Source organism: Eptatretus burgeri, chromosome 16, assembly GCF_056783735.1.
Source record: "Eptatretus burgeri isolate ZD-2024b chromosome 16, Ebu_testis_v1, whole genome shotgun sequence".
In the NCBI taxonomy this organism is placed as follows: Eukaryota; Metazoa; Chordata; class Myxini; order Myxiniformes; family Myxinidae; genus Eptatretus; species Eptatretus burgeri.
The window spans coordinates 1,484,470-1,507,849 of NC_140976.1; the positions used below are offsets into that span (position 1 = coordinate 1,484,470).

Below are 23,380 nucleotides of genomic sequence, written 5' to 3' on the forward strand. Positions count from 1 at the left end.
TTAGTTTCTTTCATTGCAGGACATCATCTCATTTTTCGTCCAGCGACTTTTACTAATTCCGAGAATAGGATGAGAGGAGAGATCTTCAAAATTCATTCACGACTTGAGTTACTACCCATGTCTGGAACATCATCCTCACCTTCCAGCTTCCAAGAGCCATGGACTCCCCCCCCCCACCCCTTTTCGGGATGAATTGTTAAACGTTGGTCCATGATATCTGAGAGAGATGTAGATGGAGCAGTCACTAATTGGAGGACGATACAATACAACAAAACACACATGGGGTGGGAACGGAGGGGAAGTCACAGCCAAAAGTACTCCTGGGGGTTGGGAGGTATAAGATCAATAGGACAGTGAGAAAGTGAGTTCTTGATGTAAAGTGCAGCTACACTGCCAGGGCGAAGTTCAGGCCCATCAAATCGGAAGAGACAATAGGCCAAGGGAATGAAAGTCCTAGAATACTGTCCTGATGAAATGAAAAATACATGAATTTTCATTATTCATTATTTCAGAAAAAGTACAAAAATCCGCCATTTCTATGCAAGAAAGGTCTATTCACAGTTTTATATTTCAGTACAGTGTAAATTCGTATTTTAATCGATCATTTATGAATAGATATGATGTTATTTCGTTTAAAAAAATGCATGTTCTTATACTAAATTCTCACCTTTTTGATTCCTATTTTTCTCGATTCGAGAAGAAAATTGACACCGCCATGATGGAAAGCCGAGATATAACGAGCGTCATAGGTGCGCTGTGATTGGTCGATCACTTCGGAACTTCAAACTTCGTACATATTCGGATTTTCTCGGCTTGGCGCCAAGAAGGGGATAGACTATGGTTAACAAAAACACCGTTTTTGGTGATTTCTATGAAGAATGATGATCAACTTGAGTCAAGGGTTTATTTATTTTGCAAATAATAAAATTTTTTGAAATAATGAAAATTATTGCGGCAGCTTTTGAAGCATGCGGGTGGTGGACGGTATTCTTGGACTTTCATTCCCTTGGCCATAGTCAGGGGAGAGACACTAAGGAGTCAGGGAATTCTGTTATAAACAGATGTCCGGTTTATCAGTAGCAGCCTGGATTGAGAGATCTGTCAGGTTGGAATGCAGGCGACGGATGTTTGAGGTCTACATAGTTCATGACGTGGGAGGAAAGGTGCAGAATGGAGGGGGGGTGGTGGAGGCTTTTGAGGCAGAATCAATTTCAGGATTCACACAGCCATGGAAGCCCAAATTTCCAGGAGTTTTCCAAGACAAAAAGTTGTTTTGCAAGACCTTTAATACAAATGCTTCATGAAGCAAGTGACATTGGAATAAACCAAAAGAATAGGAATAAAACCTTGTTTGTTTGCTGTTATTCCCTATTCCATTCAATATAGTCAATAAATAAAAACACCTGCTTCATTTGGAAGCAGACTGGGGGAGGGTAGGGGGGTAGTGAGAGGGGGTTAGGGTAAATATATTTTGTGCCGTGACGAATAATCCCCCATTTGCAGCAGGAGCGAGTAATGTACTTCCACTGTCACAGGAACAGGCGAAAATCTGTAAGTTGTCCCCCCCCCTCGCAGGGGTACCACCAATACGGTGCCCCTGACCTGACCCAAGGTTACCACCAATACGGATGCAAAATCTGGTGGAGATTCGCCCAACCCTGGTTTTCATTATGATCGTCAGACGTACACACATGCAGAGAGAAGGGAAGGCTGCGTGAGGGGAAGGGAAGGGAAGGCTGCGTGAGGGGAAGGGAAGAGAAGGGACGGCTGCGTGAGGGGAAGGGAAGGGACAGTTACGTGAGGGGAAAGGAAGGGACGGCTGCGTGAGGGGAAGGGAAGGGGCGGCTACGTGAGGGGAAAGGAAGGGACGGCTGCGTGAGGGGAAGGGAAGGGGCGGCTATGGAAGGGAAGGGGCGGCGGGAAGGGAAGGGGAAAGGGAAGGCTGCATGAGGGGAAGGGAAGGCTGCGTGAGGGGAAGGGAAGGCAGCGTGAGGGGAGGGAAGGTAAGGCTGCGTGAGGGGAGGGAAGGTAAGGCTGCGTGAGAGGAAGGAAGGTAAGGCTGCGTGAGGGGGAGGGAAGGTAAGTCTGCGTGAGGGGGAGGGAGGGTAAGTCTGCATGAGGGGAGGGAGGGTAAGTCTGCGTGAGGAGGAGGGAGGGTAAGTCTGCGTGAGGAGGAGGGAGGGTAAGTCTGCGTGAGGAGGAGGGAGGGTAAGTCTGCGCGAGGGGGAGGGGAAGGCTGAGCGAGGGGAGGGGAAGGCGGCGCGAGGGGAGGGGAAGGCGGCGCGAGGGGAGGGGAAGGCGGCGCGAGGGGAGGGGAAGGCGGCGCGAGGGGAAGGGAAGGCGGCACGAGGGGAAGGGAAGGCGGCACGAGGGGAGGGGAAGGTGACATGAGGGGAGGAGAAGGCGGCACGAGGGGAGGGAAGGCGGCGCGAGGGGAGGGGAAGGCGCCACGAGGGGAGGGGAAGGCGGCACGAGGGGAGGGGAAGGCGGCCCGAGGGGAGGGGAAGGCGGCGTGAGGGGAGAAGAAGGCGGCGCGAGGGGAGAAGAATGTGGCGCGAGGGGAGAAGAAGGTGGCGCGAGGGGAGGGGAAGGCGGCGTGAGGGGAGGGGAAGGCGGCGTGAGGGGAGGGGAAGGCGGCACGAGGGGAGGGGAAGGTGGCGCGAGGGGAGGGGAAGGTGGCGCGAGGGGAGGGGAAGGTGGCGCGAGGGGAGAAGAAGGTGGCGCGAGGGGAGAAGAAGGTGGCGCGAGGGGAGGGGAAGGTGGCGCGAGGGGAGGGGAAGGCGGCGCGAGGGGAGGGGAAGGCGGCGCGAAGGGAGGGAAAGCGGCACGAGGAGAGGGCACGTTATTCCACTTCAAACTACCTTGTTAAGTTGATGAATAATTTCTACGAGCGTGCTGACAAACAACGAAGTCACAACTTGGTGGTTGCAAGAGATTTTTCTCAAGATTTTTAGATAAATCACAAGATAAATCACAATGTAGTTGTAACAAAGTTAATCCAAATTTGTCAGGCCTAAGTTCATTCTTTGGATATGTAGTTTTAGTGAAAAGAGCTCAATGTGTTTGACACAAGGTACCACAGGGTCCTAAATTAGGCCCTCTGTTTTTGACTCAAATTAATGATGCAATGACTCAGCTCGATGACCATGCTCATATCCGAGCCCTTAAATATGTTGATGACATGACACTTATTGAGAAATCAGGGAGCAGTTAACCTCATGTGACACTACAATCTGCTTTGAATGTTTAAATTTGATGGGCAATTACAAATAATGCAGCATTGACGGCCTAACTTACATCAAGTTTGTCGCGGCGGGAGGTTAAACTCCCACGATATCCGAGCGGCTTAACTACTGAGGAGACATTCCAAATTATGGCAGACAACGTGTGAGTGGGTCATGAAGAGAGACACGAGAAACATTACAGCCTTTAAAACCATTGGGTTTATTTACCATAACCCAAAACAATAAGGGGAAGACTGACCCGCCAAAAGGAATATGACGGCAGGATGGGAATGAAGGCAGGGAATGCAAGTAATAAATAATTATATACAATGAGGTAAAATGATTCAAAAGAAACAAAGGTTCCTCACTCCGTCACAGACGCAGACTCAGTCACAGACAGAGGATAGGGAACAAAAACCGGGTGACTCAGCTCTGGCAGCAGCGGGGATGAGCAGGACGATGGTGAGGAACAATGAGGTGATGGGCAGGAAGACGAACAGGCTCCGGGCGATGAACACAGGCAGAGGCAGGCAGGATGATCTCCTCAAACTCACACGATCCTCTTTTCTCCGAAGACTTCACAGTCCTTTTCTGACTCAAACTTTCCTCAGGCTCGCACACACTAAAAAAAAAAAACTCCCAGCCACGTTCTCCTCAGACCTCCAACTGCCAGATCAAGCTCCTTACTCTCCTCTCCCTGGGCAACACTCGCCTCCTTGGGAGGCGTCACTAACTCCACCCCTGAAGGTGTTCATAGCTCCGCCCATCTTTTGCCAATTCTCCCGGCACCCCCCGGTCGAGGTTGACAGAGAGGTTTTACACACAATTTCCTTACCATAATCCTGAACTTATCATTTCCACTCACCACCCCCTGTATGGCACACATGAAACAGGACAATTCTTAAGCTGACATTTCCCTACTTGTACATTGAGATGGCTAACTATTCGCACATGGACAATGCTACTCCATACATTCCTATCTGCTCTATGGGAATATCTAACCCCCCCCCCTGCCACCAAAGGAAATAATAACATGAAGTTGAATGCTGATAAGTGCTCCTGGGAATCCTCATCCTGGGAATTCTTTCAAAGAAACTTGCTCTCCCTCATGCACAGATTTATCCCCTCTCGTGTTCAGTTGTCTTACCCTTCCTCCCGCCCTTGGTTTACTGAAGCTTGTGGCGAGGCAGTTGTCCTGAAACAACTTGCCTTTGCCTCATGGAAAGCAAACCCAACTGAGGGCAATCTCAGTTCTTTCCACAAAGCTCGGAACAAGTGTGTATCTACCCTCAGGAGAGCCAGAAAACAACATCTTTCTCATCTCAAGTCTGAACTCTCAAACCTCTCTCCCTCCTCAAAATCCTGGTGGCGTTTAATCAAATCTGTTTCTGGTGTATGTTCTCCCTCCATCCCCTCCCTTACCTCAAATGGCCGCACTGCTGATTCCACACGTGATAAAGCTGAATGTCTAAACTCGGTGTTTGCAGCTAAATCTTGTGTCCTAAACCCATCACTATCTCTACCCACTTTACCCAGTCGCACCCAACTGTCCCTGGACTCTGTATCCTTTTCTCCTGACAAGGTGGAGAGCTTGCTTTCAAACCTCGAGTCAGATTCTGCAACCGGTCCAGACGGCATCAGCCCACGTGTCTTCAAAGCCTGCTCTTCTGCTCTTGCTCACCCTCTCTCTGTTCTATTCACCCTCTCATTTGCCCAAGGTCATCTGCCATCTGCTTGGAAATCTGCTAACATCACTGCCCTGCATAAAAAAGGTGCAAAAACATCCCTGAAACTACAGACCAATCAGCCTTCTCCCAATCATGAGTAAGGTGATGGAATCCATCATCGCTTCAGACATGAAATCCTTCCTCTTCTCCAATGGCTTGATTTCCAATCATCAATTTGGTTTCAGACCAGGTCACTCTACCCTGGATATGCTGCTTCTGCTCTCCCATCAATGGATGGAGGTCCTCAATGCCAGACAGGAAATCCGAGCCGTATCCCTGGACATATCACGTGCTTTTGACACAGTCTGGCACCCTGCCCTACTCACCAAACTCTCTTCCCATGGTATTCAAGGCCATCTCCACTCATGGCTCGCAGACTTCCTCTCCTGTCGCAGTCAACGTGTGGCCCTAAATGGAGTTCTTTCATCCCCTCTTCCTGTGCAAGCTGGAGTTCCTCAAGGTAGCGTTCTGGGCCCTGTTCTTTTTCTGGTTTTCATCAATGATCTCTCGGACTCTCTGGAAAATCCTCTATTTCTCTTTGCCGACGACTCCACCCTCTGCCGTACCATCTGTCATCCCTCAGACCGGCAAGCAGCAGCTTCTTCGCTCACTGCAGATCTGGATAAAATCACAAACTGGTCCAACACGTGGAACATGTCTTTCAATCGAGACAAATCTCACACTCTCACTATGTCTCTTCAAAAGGACCGTTTACAAAACCCCCCCATCCACTTTCTCAACAATCCTCTGGAAGAAGTCTTTTCTTTAAAGCTTCTGGGTCTCACTATCTGCCATGACCTTTCCTGGGAAAGTCACATTTCCAACCTCGCCTCAAAAGCCAGTCACCGACTGGGAATCCTCCGTCGTGCAAAGTCCTTCCTTGGCCCTCTTGAGCTCCTGACCACTTACAAGGGCTTTTGTCCGTAGCCTGATGGAGTACTGCTCTCCCCTCTGGGCTGGTGCTCCTGCCTCCCACCTTTCTCGGCTTCACGCTGTCGAAACCAGGGCATTTAAGATCATCGGCATCTCCCGCAATGAAGCTGAGTCTTTGGGCCTCTCACTCAATCACCGCAGGTTGGTCAGTGTTCTTTCTGTCTTCTACAGACTCCTCTCCAGCCTTGCCCCCCCTGCTCTCTCTGCGATTTGTCCCCACCACATTTCCACAGGGCGCTCAAGGTCCGCCAACAACCCCCTTCTGGTAAAACTACCAAAATCACGAATCACTGCTCATCTTCACTCTTTCATTCCTCTTTTTCCCGCCTTTGGAATAAACTTCCTCACTCTATTCTTTCCCATTCTTCCCTCCAGGCTTTCAAAACAGCTGTTCACCACCACCTCTTATCTTCCCCCATCCAAATCCTCGATCTTTTCTACCCCCGATAATCCACCCAAGCCTACTTCCTTCATTTCTCCTGCTTTCCTTCCTGAAAGTTCCTGTAATGTCCATCTTCTCTTCGCCATGTTCCCTGTCCCATCCCCATCCCTCTCCCTTCCACAGTTCACCTAATGTGTCTGTTCCCCACTGTTTTGTCCCTTCCACTCCTTCCCCTCTTGTCCCATGCCTCCTTGCTGTGAGTTGTGTGTTAGCTCTCATACGAGCCTCGACCAAGGTATACAAAAAAAAAAAAGTGTGCCCTTATGGAAGTTTGTCTCATGAAACAACCTCCACCAAGGCCTCAAATTACTATCCAAGCGACTGTACTGCAGAAGATTAATCAAATGGAAGTATTGACTATTATTATTTTATCTGATTTGAAGTGGAACCTTCACGTTCGCAATATTGTCACCAGGGCAAATAGAAAGTAGTTTATGTTGGATTCTCAAAAAGTTTAACTTTAACTTAGCCATGGAAGATTTACTTACCATTCATGAAAGGCACAGTATGTTGGATCATTTTTAAGAGTATGCTGCCCCAGTTTGGAATGCTGAGCTCACAATCCACCAAAGTAACGAATTGGAACAAGTTCAGAAAAGGACTCTGCGAATCACTCAAACAATCAATCACACAGTGATTATGACCAGGCCCTTCAGTTTTGTGACATTCCAACCTTGAAAAAGAATGCAAGTGTTTGTTTTGATTTTTTTTTTTGGATACATTGTCGAGGCTCGTATGGGAGCTATCACACAAAAACATACATCAAGGGGAGCAGGAGACAAGAGGGGCGGGAGAGGGAAGGACAAAACAGTGGGGAACAGAGACATGAGGAGATCTGTGGGACGGGGAAACACGGGGTAAACAAGATGGACACTACAGGGACTTTCAGGAAGGAAAGCAGGGAATTTGAAGGAGGTGGGCTTTGGGTAGATTCATGGGGGTAGAAAAGATCATGGTTTTAGATGGGGGAAGATAAGAGGTGGTGGTGAACAGCTGTTTTGAAGACCTGGATGGAAGAGTGGGGTTGAAGAGTGTGTGGGAGTTTGTTCCAAAGATAGGAAAAAAGAGGAATGAAAGAGTGAAGGTGAGAAGTTGAAATTTGTCTGAGATTCGCCCACCAATTGTGAACATCTAATGAGGTTAGACATTGCCTTCCAGATCTCAGGCAGGATAGGACACAATACACTCTCAGAAATTCATCTCAACTTTTACAAAGTACATGTAAACCCCAAATGTACAGAAAGTGCCAGATCATACTTTGTTAAAATTATTAATTCATGTACATTGTACCCCCCCATCCCTTTTTTTTTTCTCTCCTTTCTCTTTTTGAATGATGTCCTCTTCGAAAACGCTTAAAGTAGAGAGTAATTAAATATACATCCTTTTCCTGATTTTGATGATGATGTGTCCTCTTTCTATGTTTTACATTAATTTTGCTTCAGAACACCTGTCCCTGCCTTGTGGTCTCAGGTAGGCCACACGTTTTAACTCTCCATTTGTTTGAACCTTTCGTAGCCCTGGCTCCCAGACCGAGTTTTTTTTTTCCCCTTCTTCAATCCCATTAACCCTGGTTTACCCCTTTCTCATGTTTACCTTATCTGTGTTTCCACCTGGTGATGTCCTATTACACCTCTTCTCTAATCCTCCCCTTGCTTTGTGCTGTATTCACCCTCCTGAAGTGTCATGATATTTACCTGCACCACCCAAGGTGGAACGAGATTGTTTTCACCTGTGTGTGTGTGTGTGTGTGTGTGTGTGTGTGTGTGTGTGTGTGTGTGTGTGTGTGTGTGTGTGTGTGTGTGTGTGTGTGAGAGAACTGGTGAATGCTTTCAGCTGTCCTCGTCAAACCTTTCCAGAGGATCTTGAAGGACAAAAGTGAGGCCGTCAATGTGTTTAAAAAAAAAAAAATATATATATATATATAAATTTATATATTTTTGTCAAGGGGACAGGTGATGTCATTTGCACGATTTTCATCATACCTGTCAGGCTACCACCTGACGCCTTCTTCTCTGTCTGTCTGTTTGTATGCACGATATCTCAAAAAGTTGTGGACGGATTCGGACGAAACTTGGAGGACAGGTTGAGTGTGCGACAAGGGAAGGGCGGGGGGTGTGAGTAGGTTCTGGGTAGGAGGGAGGGATAGGTGGGATGTGAGTGGGTTCTGGGTAGGAGGGAGGGATAGGTGGGATGTGAGTGGGTTCTGGGTAGGAGGGAGGGATAGGTGGGATGTGAGTGGGTTCTGGGTAGGAGGGGGGGATAGGTGGGATGTGAGTGGGTCATGCTTGCGGATCGAGGGGGAGGATGTGGGGGTGGGGGGAGGGTAAGTGGGGTGGGGGAGGGTAAGTGGGGTGGGGGGGAGAGTAAGTGGGGGGGGGCTGTGTGTTGCGAGGGTCACGTTTGTCGGAAGCCGTTTCCAGAGCAACACCGGGATCAACGTACTTCGACGTCCCACATTTCTCAAGGAATAATCGCTTAACTAGTACCGAGGGACGTGACTAGGTGATCTCCTTGTCGGGGATTACTAGTAACTCGAGTTAGTGTCCATCATCGCGACGTTCCCTCAAGGCCCCAAAAAGAGGAACACACCAACACTCACCGGATCGAGACCGTCCTGCACCAGGGGTTCGGTCGAACCTGTTCATCGTCTGATTTAAGGACGACGAAGGTCAGCGCTGCGGGAACTCAACTTGTGGAGACTCGGCGCCATCAAAGGACAAACGACGATGGTTGAAACGCTTCGATTCCGAGAATGCTTTGAGATTCGGACCTGACGTCACATCCGCCACTCAGAGGTAAATACAGTACAGTGCAGTACAGTGCGTTTGAAGGCCGTACGTGCCTCGCAGTTGCTAAGGCGATGGTGGTGCGTGTTTTGGATTTCCCTCTGTAGTCTGTGTATCTACCACGAAGATCAATCCTGTATTTAGATAAAAAAAATTCCGATCGCCAGCCATCGTGGGCCAAGGGTAAGATCTACGTCGATCTACATGTAACACATCGATCGGTGAGATCCGTGGAAAGAACTAGTAACAATGTATATGTCGTGAAACCGCACGGAATCGGTTGGACGGTGCGTCGACAGCACGTTTATTAAATCATTGGTTTGATTGGTGAGTTCGAACGGGGCAGGGAGCACGTGGGTGTGAAGATCACGCATGTTGACCCCTCACGAGAGGTTGCCGGGTCAGAGTCCAGAGGAATCATAAGAAGAGTGCACGAGGTTCTGGAGATCGTCGGTGCCACCTTTGTTCGTGTTGTTACGGATCTAGGGTTCGAGTCTCTCCCGAACGGCCTGTGCTGCGGCTGCCAGGCGTGGGGGGTTGCTAAGCAACCACAAACGCTACTGGTACTGACTGCCAATCCTGGCAGGGTTACACGACTCTACGCGTTTCCGTTTCCGGTTTCGTGCCCTCGATGTGTACTTGTGTTCCATACTCTTATCGGTCGCAGCCGAGCGGAGCTGCCAAGTACGCGGCGGCTAACGAGAGGCGATCGCTGGGGGTAGAACTTCCCGGCAGGCTGCGTGCGGACGGTGCGGGAACAATGGAGGAAAAGACGGGACGAACCGGGTACGTTCACAATGAGAGCGGCAAAAGAAAATAGTTATGCACAAAAGAGAAGATACGGGGCAGAGGGAAACTGATTTAATCTTCCACAATCTTGATTATACTAACATGACGGGCGCCATGAGAAGCACGCCCGAGGAAATGAGAATGGCAACAAAGATTGAGACGGCTTGAAGTGATGGTGAGCTCGAGAATACCTGGCGCGGCTGATGGACCGGCGGAAACCCAGTCGCTTTGGTTGGGGCAAGAGGGAGGAAGACGGGATGTATACGGTGTGTGATTGGAGGAGGTGTGATGAGGTGTGCAGTGATTGGCAGATGAGGTGGGGAAGAAGGTATAAATGTGTTGGTCAAAGGAGTTGGTGGGGCGGGTGGTGTCACAAATGAAGCAAAGAACGTGTGAGGAGAATAGACCGAACGTAAGGTGAGTGTAGAGAAATCTGTTTGTGTAATTATTAGTTCGTGAAAAGCCGCACTTCGTCCGGTGCCTGGTTCTCGATGAGCTCGGCCCGGCTTCACTCCTCAGCGCAGCAAACGTACACATTGAGCCAGGCGAGATGAAGGCGGGACCAGACGAAGAGAGGGAGCGTGGTGCTCCTGTGAAGGTGGAGCCTGGGAGGCGGAACAGGTGAGCCGTGGGCATATCCTTGTGCCGCCATTGGTGTGTGGACACTCACCCCAGCTTTAGCCCTGCCAAAGCGTGGATTCGGCACCGGAAATGCCCCCAGTTGCTCCGCACCTCACTACGTGAAGGAGCTCCGAGATTGAACATGGAGCGAGGTACCCGATCGTGCGCCCCGTCCATGAACACATCTCTTTGTTCCTGCTGGTCCCATAAGATGGTGGTGGTCATCAGTGGCAGCGGTGAGCTTTGGTGTGGGAGTTGAGGTGTCGTGATTATGACATTTGTAGCAGTGAGTTATGACGAGGTGGTCGAGGCGTCTTAGCAGTTGTAGAGGCGAGTTTGTGATGGAGGTGGTCGTGGTTGAGATTGTGGTGTCAATGGTGAGTGTAGCTGAGCTTGAGCTGCATGTCGTGCTGCAACGTTGGGGTTTAAGTACAGCGAAGGTCTGAAGTGATGTCTGTTTGGTAATGGCACGAGGTTAGCGACCCGCCGTGACACGGACTTATTTGTGTGCGACGGCCTCGATTCACAATGAGTCCGTGGCGAACCAGGGAGACCACCACCGTCCAAGTTCCGCCATGAACCCGGCTACGCAACAATAATTATTCACCAACATACAGTACATAATGATGATTATTCACCAACATACAGTATATAATGATAATTATTCACCAATATATAGTATATAATGATAATTATTCACCAACATACAGCACATCATGATAATTATTCACCAATATATAGTATATAATGATAATTATTCACCAACATACAGTACATAATGATAATTATTCACCAATATAGAGTATATAATGATAATTATTCACCAACATACAGCACATAATGATAATTATTCACCAATATATAGTATATAATGATAATTATTCACCAACATACAGTACATAATGATAATTATTCACCAACATACAGTATATAATGATAATTATTCACCAATATATAGTATATAATGATAATTATTCACCAACATACAGCACATAATGATCATTATTCACCAATATATAGTATATAATGATAATTATTCACCAACATACAGTACATAATGATAATTATTCACCAACATATAGTACATAATGATAATGACTTCATAAAAAAATTGTCAGTGTTTATGAACGGACGATGCACCATCCCAAAAGCTCCGCGAACTACGTTCCAGATACGCTAAAAAGGAAAATAAAAAATTCTTCCAGGGTGAGTGGAAGGGGGGGGAGGGGTGGTTTGGGAGGGAGTAGGTGAAGGCGGTTCTTGGGTGAGGAACACACAACATCAACCACACAGCACCCCTTGGCGAGACCTCCCACAGCCAACACTGTACACATGCACACAATCACCCATCAATGCTCAAACTACCGAAAAGTCCTGCCAACATCCCCATACCCCTCTATCTCCATAACTTCCAGATAGCTATCTAATTCTAATTTAAACTTATCTCCTGTTTGTGCTGCCACGACATTTCCAGGGAGACCATTCCATGCATTAACTACTCTCTGAGTAAAAGTCCCCTACCTGACTTCCATCTTAACTCTCCTCTTCTTCACTCTCAGATCATGGCCCCTGGTCCTATCATTGTCTACTCTGTTTAATAATTCATCTTCACTTATTTTATCTCAACCTTTCATTATCTTAAATATCTCTATCATATCTTCTCACAACCGCCTCCTTTCTAGTGAATAGATCCCTGTCTCCTTCAACCGCTCCTCATAGCATAGTCGAGCTCGGCTCGGATTCAGTCGAGTAACCCTGCATTGAACCCTCTCGATGACATCGATGTCCTTCCTAAGTTGTGGTGACCAAAACTGCACACAATATTCTAAATGTGGCCCTCACTAAATTATTGTACAATGTTAACACCACCTCTTGATTTGTAATTGATTCCCCTCCGAATAAAACCTAAAACCCAATGTGCTCTCCCTATAGCTGACTGGCACTGTGCTACCTGCTTACCTCCCGTATATGTATGACCACCCTGAGATCCTTCTCCTGTATGACACGCTCCAAAATTACCCCTTACATCCTGTAATCTCTATTTTCATTGTTCTTTCCCATCCCCAACACCTTACACTTGCTCAGGTTAAATTACATCTGCCAATCTTTTTCCCAATCCATACAAGTATCAATACTTTCCTGAATCTGATCACCACCCCCTCTGCTATCCACCTTACCCTCCAAGCTTTGTGTCATCTGCATATTCAGAAAGCTTACTCTTCACCCCATTATCCAAATCATTGATGTACCAAATAGGAACTACCTTTGGTAAACCCATGCTGACTACCTTTAATTAGTTTGTATTTGTTTAAATGGTTCCTCATCTCGTCCCCACTTAATGTCTCCAACACCTTCCCCACAACTAAAGTCAAACTAACAGGTCGAAAGTTTCCCAATTCTTCTCTGGATCCTTTATTAAATAATGGTGTTACATTTGCTACTCTCCAATCCTCAGGTACCTGTCCTGACTCCAGGGAACTATTGAAAATATCCGTTAACATCTCGCTTACCTGCTCAGCACCTCCATCAATACTCTCAGGTACATATCTGGACCCGGAGCCTTATCTTCTCTGAGATTACCTCGCTGTTCCTTTAGTTCCTCCACTCCAACCTGGATCTCCTGTAAAAGCCCTTCCTCACCTCCTCGATAAATACTCTCAGCAATTGGCAATTCTTCTGACTGTTATTGTGTAAAAGTTGAAGGAAAATACCTGTTCAATAAGCCTGCCATCTCACTTTCCTCACCAACCACTCTCCCGATGCTATTCCTCAACGGGTCCACACTGGTCCTAACCTGTTCTTTTCCCCTGATATACTTAAAGAAAGCCTTGTTATTATGTTTATATTCTTAGCCATGTCCTTCTCATACTCTCTTTTGGCTTGCTGAGTTATTTTTTCATGAGCTATGGCTGCGTGCAGGCCTGCACCTGAGTCGAGTCCCAAGACTGGTGCCGCACGCTCATATCCTCCCTCTTGCTCTTTATCTATCCTTTTGCGTCCAAATGTGAGCGTGGTGATGAGCGTCCGTGGAATGAGGAACCTTAAAACTCGCTTGGCCACTCACTTGTCCAGAGTGGGGGTGGGGAGGGGGTAGGGGGAGGGGAGGGATGGCAAAGTAGAAGGGAGGGTGAAGTAGTTGGGAGGAAAAGTTCAGTCTCTTATGGTTAATGTGCGTTTTGTATTCATCATTATCCGTTCGTGTTCACTGTGACAAAAGAAAATGCTCTTGTATTGTAATAATTTATTAAAGTTGTGGTTCTGTGGTGATCATGTTTTGGCAGGTGGCCTGGGTTGGAGATCTCGCAGTGAGGAATCTCTGTCTGCTTTAGCCAGCAAGCATGGTATGGATTACAGTGGGACATTGATCCACCTGACGGTTAAACACAATAACTCACCTGTAGTAATTAACTGAATGTATTTTGCCATGATCGCATTATCACTCAACGTGGTCGTCCTGTAAGATGGACTGGTATCTGGTTCAATGGACCTTCATTCCTTCACTAAACCTCTGTATTTATTCACTGGGTCATTTTGTCTATCCACAGTCCCACCATCAAGGCCTCCACGCCCTCGTTCCAGTGATGATCTTCAACCCGTGCTGCCTGAAGCGCGTTCTTCACCACATTCACCTTTCAGAGCTTCCAAATTCAAAACCCCTGATATTGCGAACCTTTTGGGTTCAAGATCACGTGAACGCCGGTCGGACGGCACAGTTCTAGAAGATATGTTTATATTTGTAGCACCCTCCCAACCTCCTGTCCCTCCTCTTTCCCAATCCCCACCAAGTGAAGCTCCTCCTCCATACAGCCCACCCAGGTCTCCCTCCTTGCCTGCCATATCTCCTCCGACCACTCTGCAATCAACCTCTGAGGAATCGCAACATCTTTCCTTTCAAACATCCTCATCTTGTCCCCCTTGCCTCCCACCACAAAACTCTGGGATTCAACCAAAGCAACTTAACAGTGAGAAGCATTCTGCCCTTCCACCTCAATCCCGATCCTCACGAGGGGCAAGTACTAATTCCAAGGAATCTATATTTGCTGTGACATCCACCTATAGCCTGGTCACCAACCAAGAAGTTGTTCCCGTAATACTTTCTCCTGTTGGCCTTCCTCAGAGAAATCCAGTAAATGCTCAGCATCATCCACGTCCTTCCGTCCTCAGGCCAAAAACCGCTTACTTTCACAATGGAAAGGTGCATTATAGGTCATCACTGGAACCTGTTCATACATCTCACCCCAAACTCTCTTATGGTTCTTCATCCTACCATGTTCGAACTCGCTCTGACCCAGACCGGGTAGCCATAAACCCATCCAACCACCGAAATGACATGGCAGGGGGAGTCGTACGTTGTAACAATCGTTCCACAATGCGACCCATGGAATCACCACCTGATGTGTTGCCGGATCTCGCGTTCCACTTCCATAATTCTGCTCGTCAGTTGCATTCTGGGCACACACAAGAGAAAGCGGGAAGCACAAGTCGGCTCCCTGAGCAGCGAGCCTATCGGCTGCAAGAAGGACCTTCCCGTTTTCATGAGCCTTCACCTAGTTTGTTTAAGACTTGTTGCTCCACCAGTCGTACAACCCCGACTACTTTCTCCGCTCCGACCGTGCACGCTTATCGACAAGACGTGCATGATGTCCAAGGGGTCGTGGGTGTTGGGGGCCGATTTTTCTGGAGGGAGGGTGCCGGTGACCCTGCTTTGACTCATCACCAGACTTACGATGTGGAGCGCCCGGTTGAAATGAGTCAAGTTCTTCTCCGTCATGTAGCACCCCCTCCGAACTCTCACCCTCGCCGAGAATTTTCCTCGACAGACCTCCATTGGCAGGAAATGGAGGGTGTGGGTGGCCTTCAGTCTAAGCTTGTGGTTCCCCATAAGTACTCTTCCAACCTTCTTCGATCTGACCTGAAATTTGAGGAGTTTTAAAGGAAAGGAGTTCATCATAGCGTATCTCAGAAGGAAACGCTCCATCTCCTTTGCCAACTCTTCCTCAACACGGCTGGGATATTGCTTCATCTTTGCTCATAACTGAGCTGTGCAGGTTTTATCGTTTACAAAGTTGTCTTTTCTTTTTTCTTTTGCCACTGAACACAGATTAAAAATCTTAAATAATTCTGGCTGCCAGACCATGCGTCCAATCAGGTTGAAATTTGAAACATTGATTCCACACGTCCACTGAATCATAACTGTGATGTTTTAAATTGATTAATGAAGTGGTTGAAGAGAGATTTAAAAAAAAGAATTTTGTTCAAACCAATATGGCTGCCAGACCATGTGACCGATTCATTATTTGTGAACACCCTGGTATTCCCAAGGCTTGGGGAACATGTCAGTGAAGTTTCCCCTCGATCTGTCAAGCCGTTCTGCAGAATAAGATTTTAAAATGTTTATACTTCAAAAAAAAATCATAGCTGGAAACCGTGTGACCTGTGTCATTGAAAATTTGGTGGAGGATCACATGGGTGAAGTTTCGTTTTGATTGGATGTTTGTTTTTCTATCCAACATGGCTGCCGCTTATACCTGCTGTTGGTTTAATGGTAAGGGTGGGGGGCTTGGGATCCTGGGGTCCCGAGTTAAATTTCCACTCGGCTGTTGAATTAATACCACGTGGGGTTGACTCGACCTGTCATCCTTCCGAGGTCGGCAAAATGAGTGCCAGCTTGCTGGTATCCTGTATCGGAGTGGCGACCTGTCCAGGATTGTACCCAATCGTCAAGGAGACCGCTAAGGCAGCACCAACGCTCTGCACAGAGTCCTGTCCCGATAGATGGATGGTATGCATGTACATATGTATGGACGGACGGATGGACGACCCAAAAACATAATGCCACCGGCGACTTCATCACCAGAAGCATAAAAACGTGTTTATTGTTTCAATATTTGTAGAAAATAATTTTTTATCGTGTTATGAGGTCAGTACTTACAAATGTTATTGTAAAATATTTTCAGAGAACCATACATGACCCTTCATAAATGCGTGCGTGTCCACAAGTTAATAAGTGTGAAAAGGTGAAGAATGTTTTGTTTAAGAATCGAGTTCCGCTGGTGGTCAACTCGTCATCACAGATGTCTCGACCGACCTCCGATTCGCATGTCCGACGGCTCCCAGAACATGCCTTCGTCCATCGAATGTGAGCTCATTGAGGTGTCCCATTGGGTTCGTAATCGTGGCGTTTTTGTGAGCTTTGTTACTCCACAGTATCGATGGCTCCAGGTGTAAGCAAGATAGAATTTGCAGTCCTTATTTCGGATGCAACACAAGGCTGCGGGGTAGCATCATTGTCCCAGGGCACTGTGTGTAAAGGTCTTAAGAGTTTGTTTTTGTTTCCTGTACCACATAGAAATTGAACAGAATGGAAGCAAATAGAGATTTGGCAGACAGAACCTAATGCTGGGCATGTGTATGTGTGTGTGTTGGTATTGGTGTTACATTATTGGCTAAATGCCTATTGTTTCAGCCTCTGCCATGAATTGGACACACTGAATACAGTGGACCTGAGATGCAAGCAGGTTGCAAGAAATCTTGGACAGCACCATGTTGTGCTTTCAGTGGATGAAGCATTGTACAGAGAGCTCATGGAACTGAAATGGGCAAAGCAGAAGTATCATGGCTTTCTGGTCATTCGACTTGGTAGTCTGCACACATCATTGAACTTTCTCAGAGTCATAGGCCAGTCATAATATGCAAGAGGAATGAGGACACACAAGCTGACTCCTCAGGCCATGTGGAGAATTCTTCTTCCTGAGGTTCTGAAATACATTACAATCAAGAACCCTGACCTGAGGTCAGAAATAGCTGAGATCTTCCACTTACAAAGCAGATGAACTCATCTCCCTGCTGGTTTCACGAGTTTCAGGATGTCATAGAGGCTTACGTTGCTGACAATGACAACCCAAACTTCAAGTTCTGGTGGAGTTACATGAAAATGGTTGAAATGTTTCTCCTCTTCACCAAAGTTCAAAGAGACGGTATATGGGAACTACACACGTATACCTTCCAGGCCACGCTACCTTTCCTCATGAGATACAACCACACAAACTATGTTCGCTGGGGAACAGTGTACCTCAATGTGATGCATCGACTTCCTCCAGAAGTGATGGCTGAATTTGATGCCAGCAACTTTGTCATAAAATGTGGGATTCCCCAGTTCAATCAAGTGGATCCTGACCAGTCAGGAATGGCTGATTGGAATGGGAAAAAAGGATAGCGGCATCATTGGGATCACGAAGATGTCTTCAGCTCTGAGCACTCTGGCACTCTCATACAATCTAACATCTCACCTGGCCTTTGAAACAAGAGAAGTGTTTCGCCTTCAATCGGATGATACCCTCATGCACAATCAATCCAGGAACGGCAGACAAAAGCAAGACAACAAAGATGAAGATTGTCTAATGATGACTTTGAAGAGCTTCAACATGTTTTCCAGTGACATGCCTCCAACTTTGCAAAATATTGCAAACAAAGGCCTGGCAACAAACGAGATTGAAGATCTGCTGGCAGCTGAGAGGAAAGGACGAGAACAGCTGAATGCCTTTGTTACAGACAGGCTTTTTCCTTGTGACAAGAGAAACACCAAATTCAGAGACACTCTTCCAAAGAACAAGTTTCTTATCTTTTTGTCCCTATTTGATGTACAACATACAGATCCTCGAGGTGGTGCAATAATAATTGTCAAAACAGACCATAAGATTCTCCAACGTCTCATCATGTTCGATGAAGCTGGGCAGGATGTAAATCTCCTTGCGATCCTCAACAATGAACTACAGCCTGTCCCTCATGCTTTGGCAGAAATGAATGGTGATCTTCGGTCTGGATCCAAGGCGATCATCGCTCAAGTCCTGACTGCTGAAATCCCTGATCTTCCTGTGCTTGAAGCAACAGGTCTTCAAGAAAACCCAACTTTGATCATCGATGGACAAGTACTTGTTGTAGAAATTGAAAAACTTCAGAAAGCTGCTGCCTTTGGAGACTTGGCTGATGCATCTGTCGATGCTGTCCTTCAGAGCGGGATTATGTTCAAGCGGATTGATGTTGTATTCGACAGATATTACGAGGTTTCCATCAAGGGTGGAACTCACAAGAGGCATGCCCAAGGGTCAGTGCCCATCAGAACGTTGATGGAGAGCAGGGATGTACCTCCTTCCCGTCAAATGGGAAAATTTTCTTGCTCATCAGGACAACAAAGCAGAGCTGCAACGATTCCGATCACAACACTTAATCTTAAAGGAGCCCAACGACAAGACAACTGTGGTTGCTGGTGGCTTGAACCAGGAAGAAAGGCTCGGATCATCTGATCCTTTAGTCAATACAGAGAAGCTGGAGGCCCGCCATGAAGAAGCCGACATGCAAATCATTCTTCAATGTACGGACAGTCAGGCAACAAGCATTAGTGTTGCTGATAGCCCACGACAAGATGTCCTGCTCCCGTGTTTGGCTCAAAGCTGGAACAGCAAAGCAGAGAAAGTATGTTCCAATCCACACTCTCGTTGAGCATCTGGAGATGGACTCGGATGTCCTGGAGCTAGTTTCAGCATTTCATGCACTGACAGGATGTGATACCACTTATTTGTGGAACACACCAAGAAGACAAGCTGGAAAGCTTTACAGCAGCACCATGAACTGCTGAAGAATCTTGGTGAAGGTACTGACCATGCTGGAAGAAGCAGTTAAATAGGTCCAGAACTTTATCAGCAAGATGTATGGGGTAGTTTCCGAACAGTGCCAGCGTGAACGACGCATGAGCGAGTATATTCATCAAAGATCACACACTGGACAGACTTCTACCCACAAGTGATGCCTCAAGGTACCACATCAAGCACTCCCATTACCAGGCATTGGTGTGGAAACAAGCTCACTTGCAGTATCCTGAGATACCCCGACCTGAGACCATGGGATGGAAGCTGGAAGCCGGATCTTTAGCGTCAGTCCTGATGTCGCTTCCTCCCATTCCAGATTTACGTATGGAGCTGATCAGCTGTGGCTGCATAACAAGGTGCATGACTGCTCGCTGCAAATGTAAAAAGTCATGCCTGCTATGTACAATGACCTGTAAGTGCAGAATCATCAGCGAGACGTGCAGCAACGAGTCTTGGAAGACGAAGCACAAATGGTACAGAGCTGCAGGTTAACCTTAAAGCAGAACTGCTGAACATGTGACATATATTATTGAATATGCCTTGCACTATTTTATTCCCATCAAGAGAGTTTTTGAAGAGGCCCTTTTTACATTTAATTATAGGTCAAAAACACATTTTGTTCTGTTGCTTGTTGTTTCATTTCATAGCCCCACCTTTTTGGCAAACATCTTGGATGCAAATGAAAGGCTTAACATGTCGCGAACATGAAGGTTTGCTGCAACATAGCAATCGCAAGGTTAAACCAAATTCATATCATCTCGAGAACAACTGCACTGAACACACTGCCAGTCATTTCAAATAACTTGGCAGACATTTTGTTTTTGGCCCATAATAGGTTCACCGTGACAGATACAAATTTGCATGTTGCAGAAATGGATTCAGCACGCCCAAACCAAAATATATGACCATTTGCCAACTTTTCCTCAAATTTGCCATCAGTTCCTAAAATAATGGGAATTTTCAAAATCTGGATTAGCCGATGACTACAACCACCAGTTTTAAACTCATTCTGTCCAGAGATTCACAAGCGAATACAAGTCAAACAAACAAACATTTCTCAAATCATACGAAAACACAGGCAGTTTGCCCACCCTTTGGGTGGATGGATTAACGATGTGAATTATCTTTTGAATAAAGTCTCTGCCATAAATAAAACCTGGTAGATGTTGTGTGGTGTAAGTTTTTGCATGAAAATTGTAAACTTTTTGTTTGATTGAAAACATTAACATGCATGAATGCCAGGAAATCCCAGGAACGGAAATGAGGCACTGAATCCCTGGATGGTATTCGTATGAAACACATGCTCCCTCTGGAAGAGTAATATGGAAACATATGGAAACACGTGCTCCACCTTCCGTCTAGCAGGTGTCAACAAAGCGCTTGCACCTGGCGGGGAACGGCGAGCTTTCTGAGAACGGTGCAAATTTTCTGAAGTTTTTCAATTGCTATATTCACCGTGGCACGTGAATATTTATGGAGTTTGCTATGAATGTTCTTTCACAGCATAATAAGCACTGTTAAGACTGCTAAGGTTTCTCTGTAAAGTAAATAGATGAAAAGGCAATTATACGTTGACTGAATAGTTTGTAGTATATATATTTTACTTCCGGTCAGTGCGTCAACCAACAACTCTGAGCCTATACACCATCAGTGTGCGCAAACAAAAATGGGCATAATTCAAAATTGTGTAAATATCGAGATTTTTAAACCTCCGCATGCACCATCTGGACCGAAGAGCTCTTAAACGAGGCATCATCATTCAGCATTATAGTACTGTGGTTACGATGTTTACCCCATTCAGACACAATCGGGGAACTTGCATCGATGTGTAATATTTAGAATAGAACATGGATTGTCCTGATTAATTCGTCTGATCAATGTTCCAAAGATTTTATCCCCACATTAATAAAAATGAAGTTTTATAACATTTCAATGAGTTGGGATTTGCACAAGAATTCAACAGATGATTGTTTTGAATTTCGCACCTCTTCAACTTCATTCACTCAGAGCTGTTTTCATGATTCCTCACAAATTATACAACCAGGTTCTTCATTTTCAAGAGATTTTTATGGACGCGGCCCATGGAATAATGAGTTCTCATCCAATTATGGACGAGGAATCATGATGCAGAGAACCTGGGTTCAAATCCACAGAGCAGAGAAGTTCGTCCATAACCCAATAATCTCCGAGAAACTTACAAAAGTGCACTGTCTTTGTGCTTCATGAGAGCCCAAGATCAATGTGTAAAATAACAATTGGAGACATTCGCAAACAGACATAAATGTCCCCTGTAATTTGCACTTATAACAGGTTGCAACAGGTTGATAAATCGGTGTTTGAGCATCGTGGAATTCTCATTGTTATGTGGTCGATTTTGACGTTTTATAAAATAATGTTTCAATTGGTTACCTGTTCTCATCTGCAGGTAATGCAGGAAGGTATTTTTGTAATAAATCTGTACGTTTTGTTTGTACCAATTCCTGTCTGCATTTATTGAAATATAATTGCTTAGTAGGCCAGAAAACTTAATTTTGCATTGGATTTTGACCTTTGACCCCTGTATAAACACAAACCTACTCCGATCTGAAATTTTCACAACCCCACCAGAGCTGTTGAAGCACCTTTCTACCATAACTCATCTCCATCATCTGAAATACAAGGGAATGACTGACTACAAATTAGATGTTCATCGTTTCACCTTTTACCCTTTAAAAACCTGAACTGGGGAGGGGGAGGGGGGTGGTGTGGGGAATAATTGGAGAAGAAATGATAAAGGGGTCTGTGTGTTTTGGACCATGGTACTTCTACACTAAATTTGGGGTTTTGGTTCAGTGGACCATGACACCTCAAAGTCAAATTTGGGGTCTTGGTGTAACATACCACGTTCCATCCCTGCCAATTTTGGGGAGAATTGGCTTGGAAAGAAAGGAATGGTGTGTAATTGGAATTTGTTGGAAAGAAAGAAAGAACGTTTCTCAATGTGTTACGGTGTTTCCACTTTGAGAGAATATAATTTTTTTTATTTTTTTTTAACCAAACATGAGATGCCTCCATGTTAAGCATATCCTTCCTGTAAACAGATTAGTAAAGTTTGTATCCTGCACACACAGAGATTCACAAAAGTCAACCCCAGCCAAACTCTAAAATCGACCCCAATCAAACCATCCATCCAATGGGACCATATTCTGTGCAGAGCGTTGGTGCTGCCAAAGCAGACTTCGTGGCTATTGGGCACAATCCTGGACGGGTCGCCACTCCGACACAGTCTAAAATCAACTCCAAAATCAACCCAAACCAAACTCCAAAATCAACCCGAACCGAACTCCAGAATCAACCCGAACCGAACTCTAAAATCAACCTAAACCGAAGTCCAGAATCAACCCGAACCGAACTCTAAAATCAACCCGAACTGAACTCCAGAATCAACCCGAACTGAACTCCAGAATCAACCCGAACCGAATTATAAAATCACCCCGAATTATAAAATACACCCAAACCAAACTCTAACCCTTCCTCATGAAAAAGTAATCCCAACCGAACCCTTAAATCAACCCTCACCCTTCGTCCCTAAAAATGATCCCGACCCGTAAAATAAACCCCAACTAAACCCTAAAAATCAACCATAACCTAACTCTTAAATCAACCCCAACCCTTCGTCCCTAAAAATCAACCCCTAGCGAACCCCAAAATCAACTCAACCGAACTACAACTGAACCATAAAATAAATCCCAAAATAACCAGAAAATGTACCATAACTGATCCCAATAAATCAACCTTAACCGAACCTTATAAATCAAACCTAACTGATCCCTCAAAATCAACACTACCCGATCCCAAGAAATCAACCCCAACTGATCCCTCAAATCAACCCCAACCGATTCCGAGAAATGAACCCTACCCAATTCCTTGAAACAAACCCCAATGGATCCCGAGAAATCAACACTACCCGATCCCTAGAAATCAACTCCACCTGATGCCTACAAATCAACCGCACCTGATCCTGACAAATCAAACCCACCCGATCCCTACAAATCAACCCCACCCGATCCCAAGAAATCAACCCTAACATTGCTCCAAAAGTGCGTTTCCTATTTTCTGTAATGCAGTGCACTGCGTGTCTTCCACGTCAGCGGCTTCTCGTCTTGAGATAAATAAAACAAACTGAACCATCATGTCATTAAAGGTGTTTGATTTCGAGGAATGTCGAGAAACA

At 46.1% G+C, this 23,380-nt stretch overlaps 2 protein-coding genes across 5 annotated transcripts in view; one reads left to right on the top strand and one right to left on the bottom strand.

Moving 5' to 3' along the window:
• LOC147010312 (polyadenylate-binding protein-interacting protein 1-like) overlaps window positions 1-9,140 on the bottom strand; it is a 66,791-nt gene extending 57,651 nt beyond the window's left edge. For both annotated transcript variants that reach the window (XM_085859197.1, XM_085859196.1), the window contains exon 1: window positions 8,926-9,140. In XM_085859197.1, coding sequence (XP_085715323.1) covers window positions 8,926-8,971 — 46 coding nt within the window. In that variant the 5' untranslated portion in view covers window positions 8,972-9,140. The remainder of the gene's footprint in view (window positions 1-8,925) is intronic.
• Window positions 9,141-9,931: 791 nt separating this feature from the next.
• Window positions 9,932-21,864, top strand: LOC147010314 (uncharacterized). 3 transcript variants are annotated; one of them, XR_015052279.1, is made up of 4 exons: window positions 10,629-10,758; window positions 13,804-13,863; window positions 14,068-16,661; window positions 16,989-21,864. XR_015052279.1 is itself a non-coding variant. In XM_085859175.1 (3 exons), exons 1-3 carry the CDS (start codon window positions 10,074-10,076, stop codon window positions 15,453-15,455), a joined length of 1,542 nt encoding a protein of 513 aa, XP_085715301.1. In that variant the 5' UTR covers window positions 9,932-10,073; the 3' UTR covers window positions 15,456-21,864. The 3 variants fall into 3 exon arrangements, 2 of the variants coding, with proteins under 2 accessions (XP_085715301.1, XP_085715300.1); XM_085859175.1 differs by lacking the exon at window positions 10,629-10,758 and adding an exon at window positions 9,932-10,167 and having other exon boundaries at window positions 14,068-21,864; XM_085859174.1 differs by having other exon boundaries at window positions 14,068-21,864.
• The last annotated feature ends 1,516 nt before the right edge of the window (window positions 21,865-23,380 follow it).

Coding starts and splice junctions, on each gene's coding strand:
- LOC147010314 (XM_085859175.1), top strand. CDS start 10,074: ATGGTGAGCTCGAGAATACCTGGCGCGGCTGATGGACCGGCGGAAACC. Junction 10,168..13,803: donor AGGAAGACGGGATGTATACG/GTGTGTGATTGG, acceptor ATGTTTTGGCAG/GTGGCCTGGGTTGGAGATCT. Junction 13,864..14,067: donor TGCTTTAGCCAGCAAGCATG/GTATGGATTACA, acceptor GTCTATCCACAG/TCCCACCATCAAGGCCTCCA.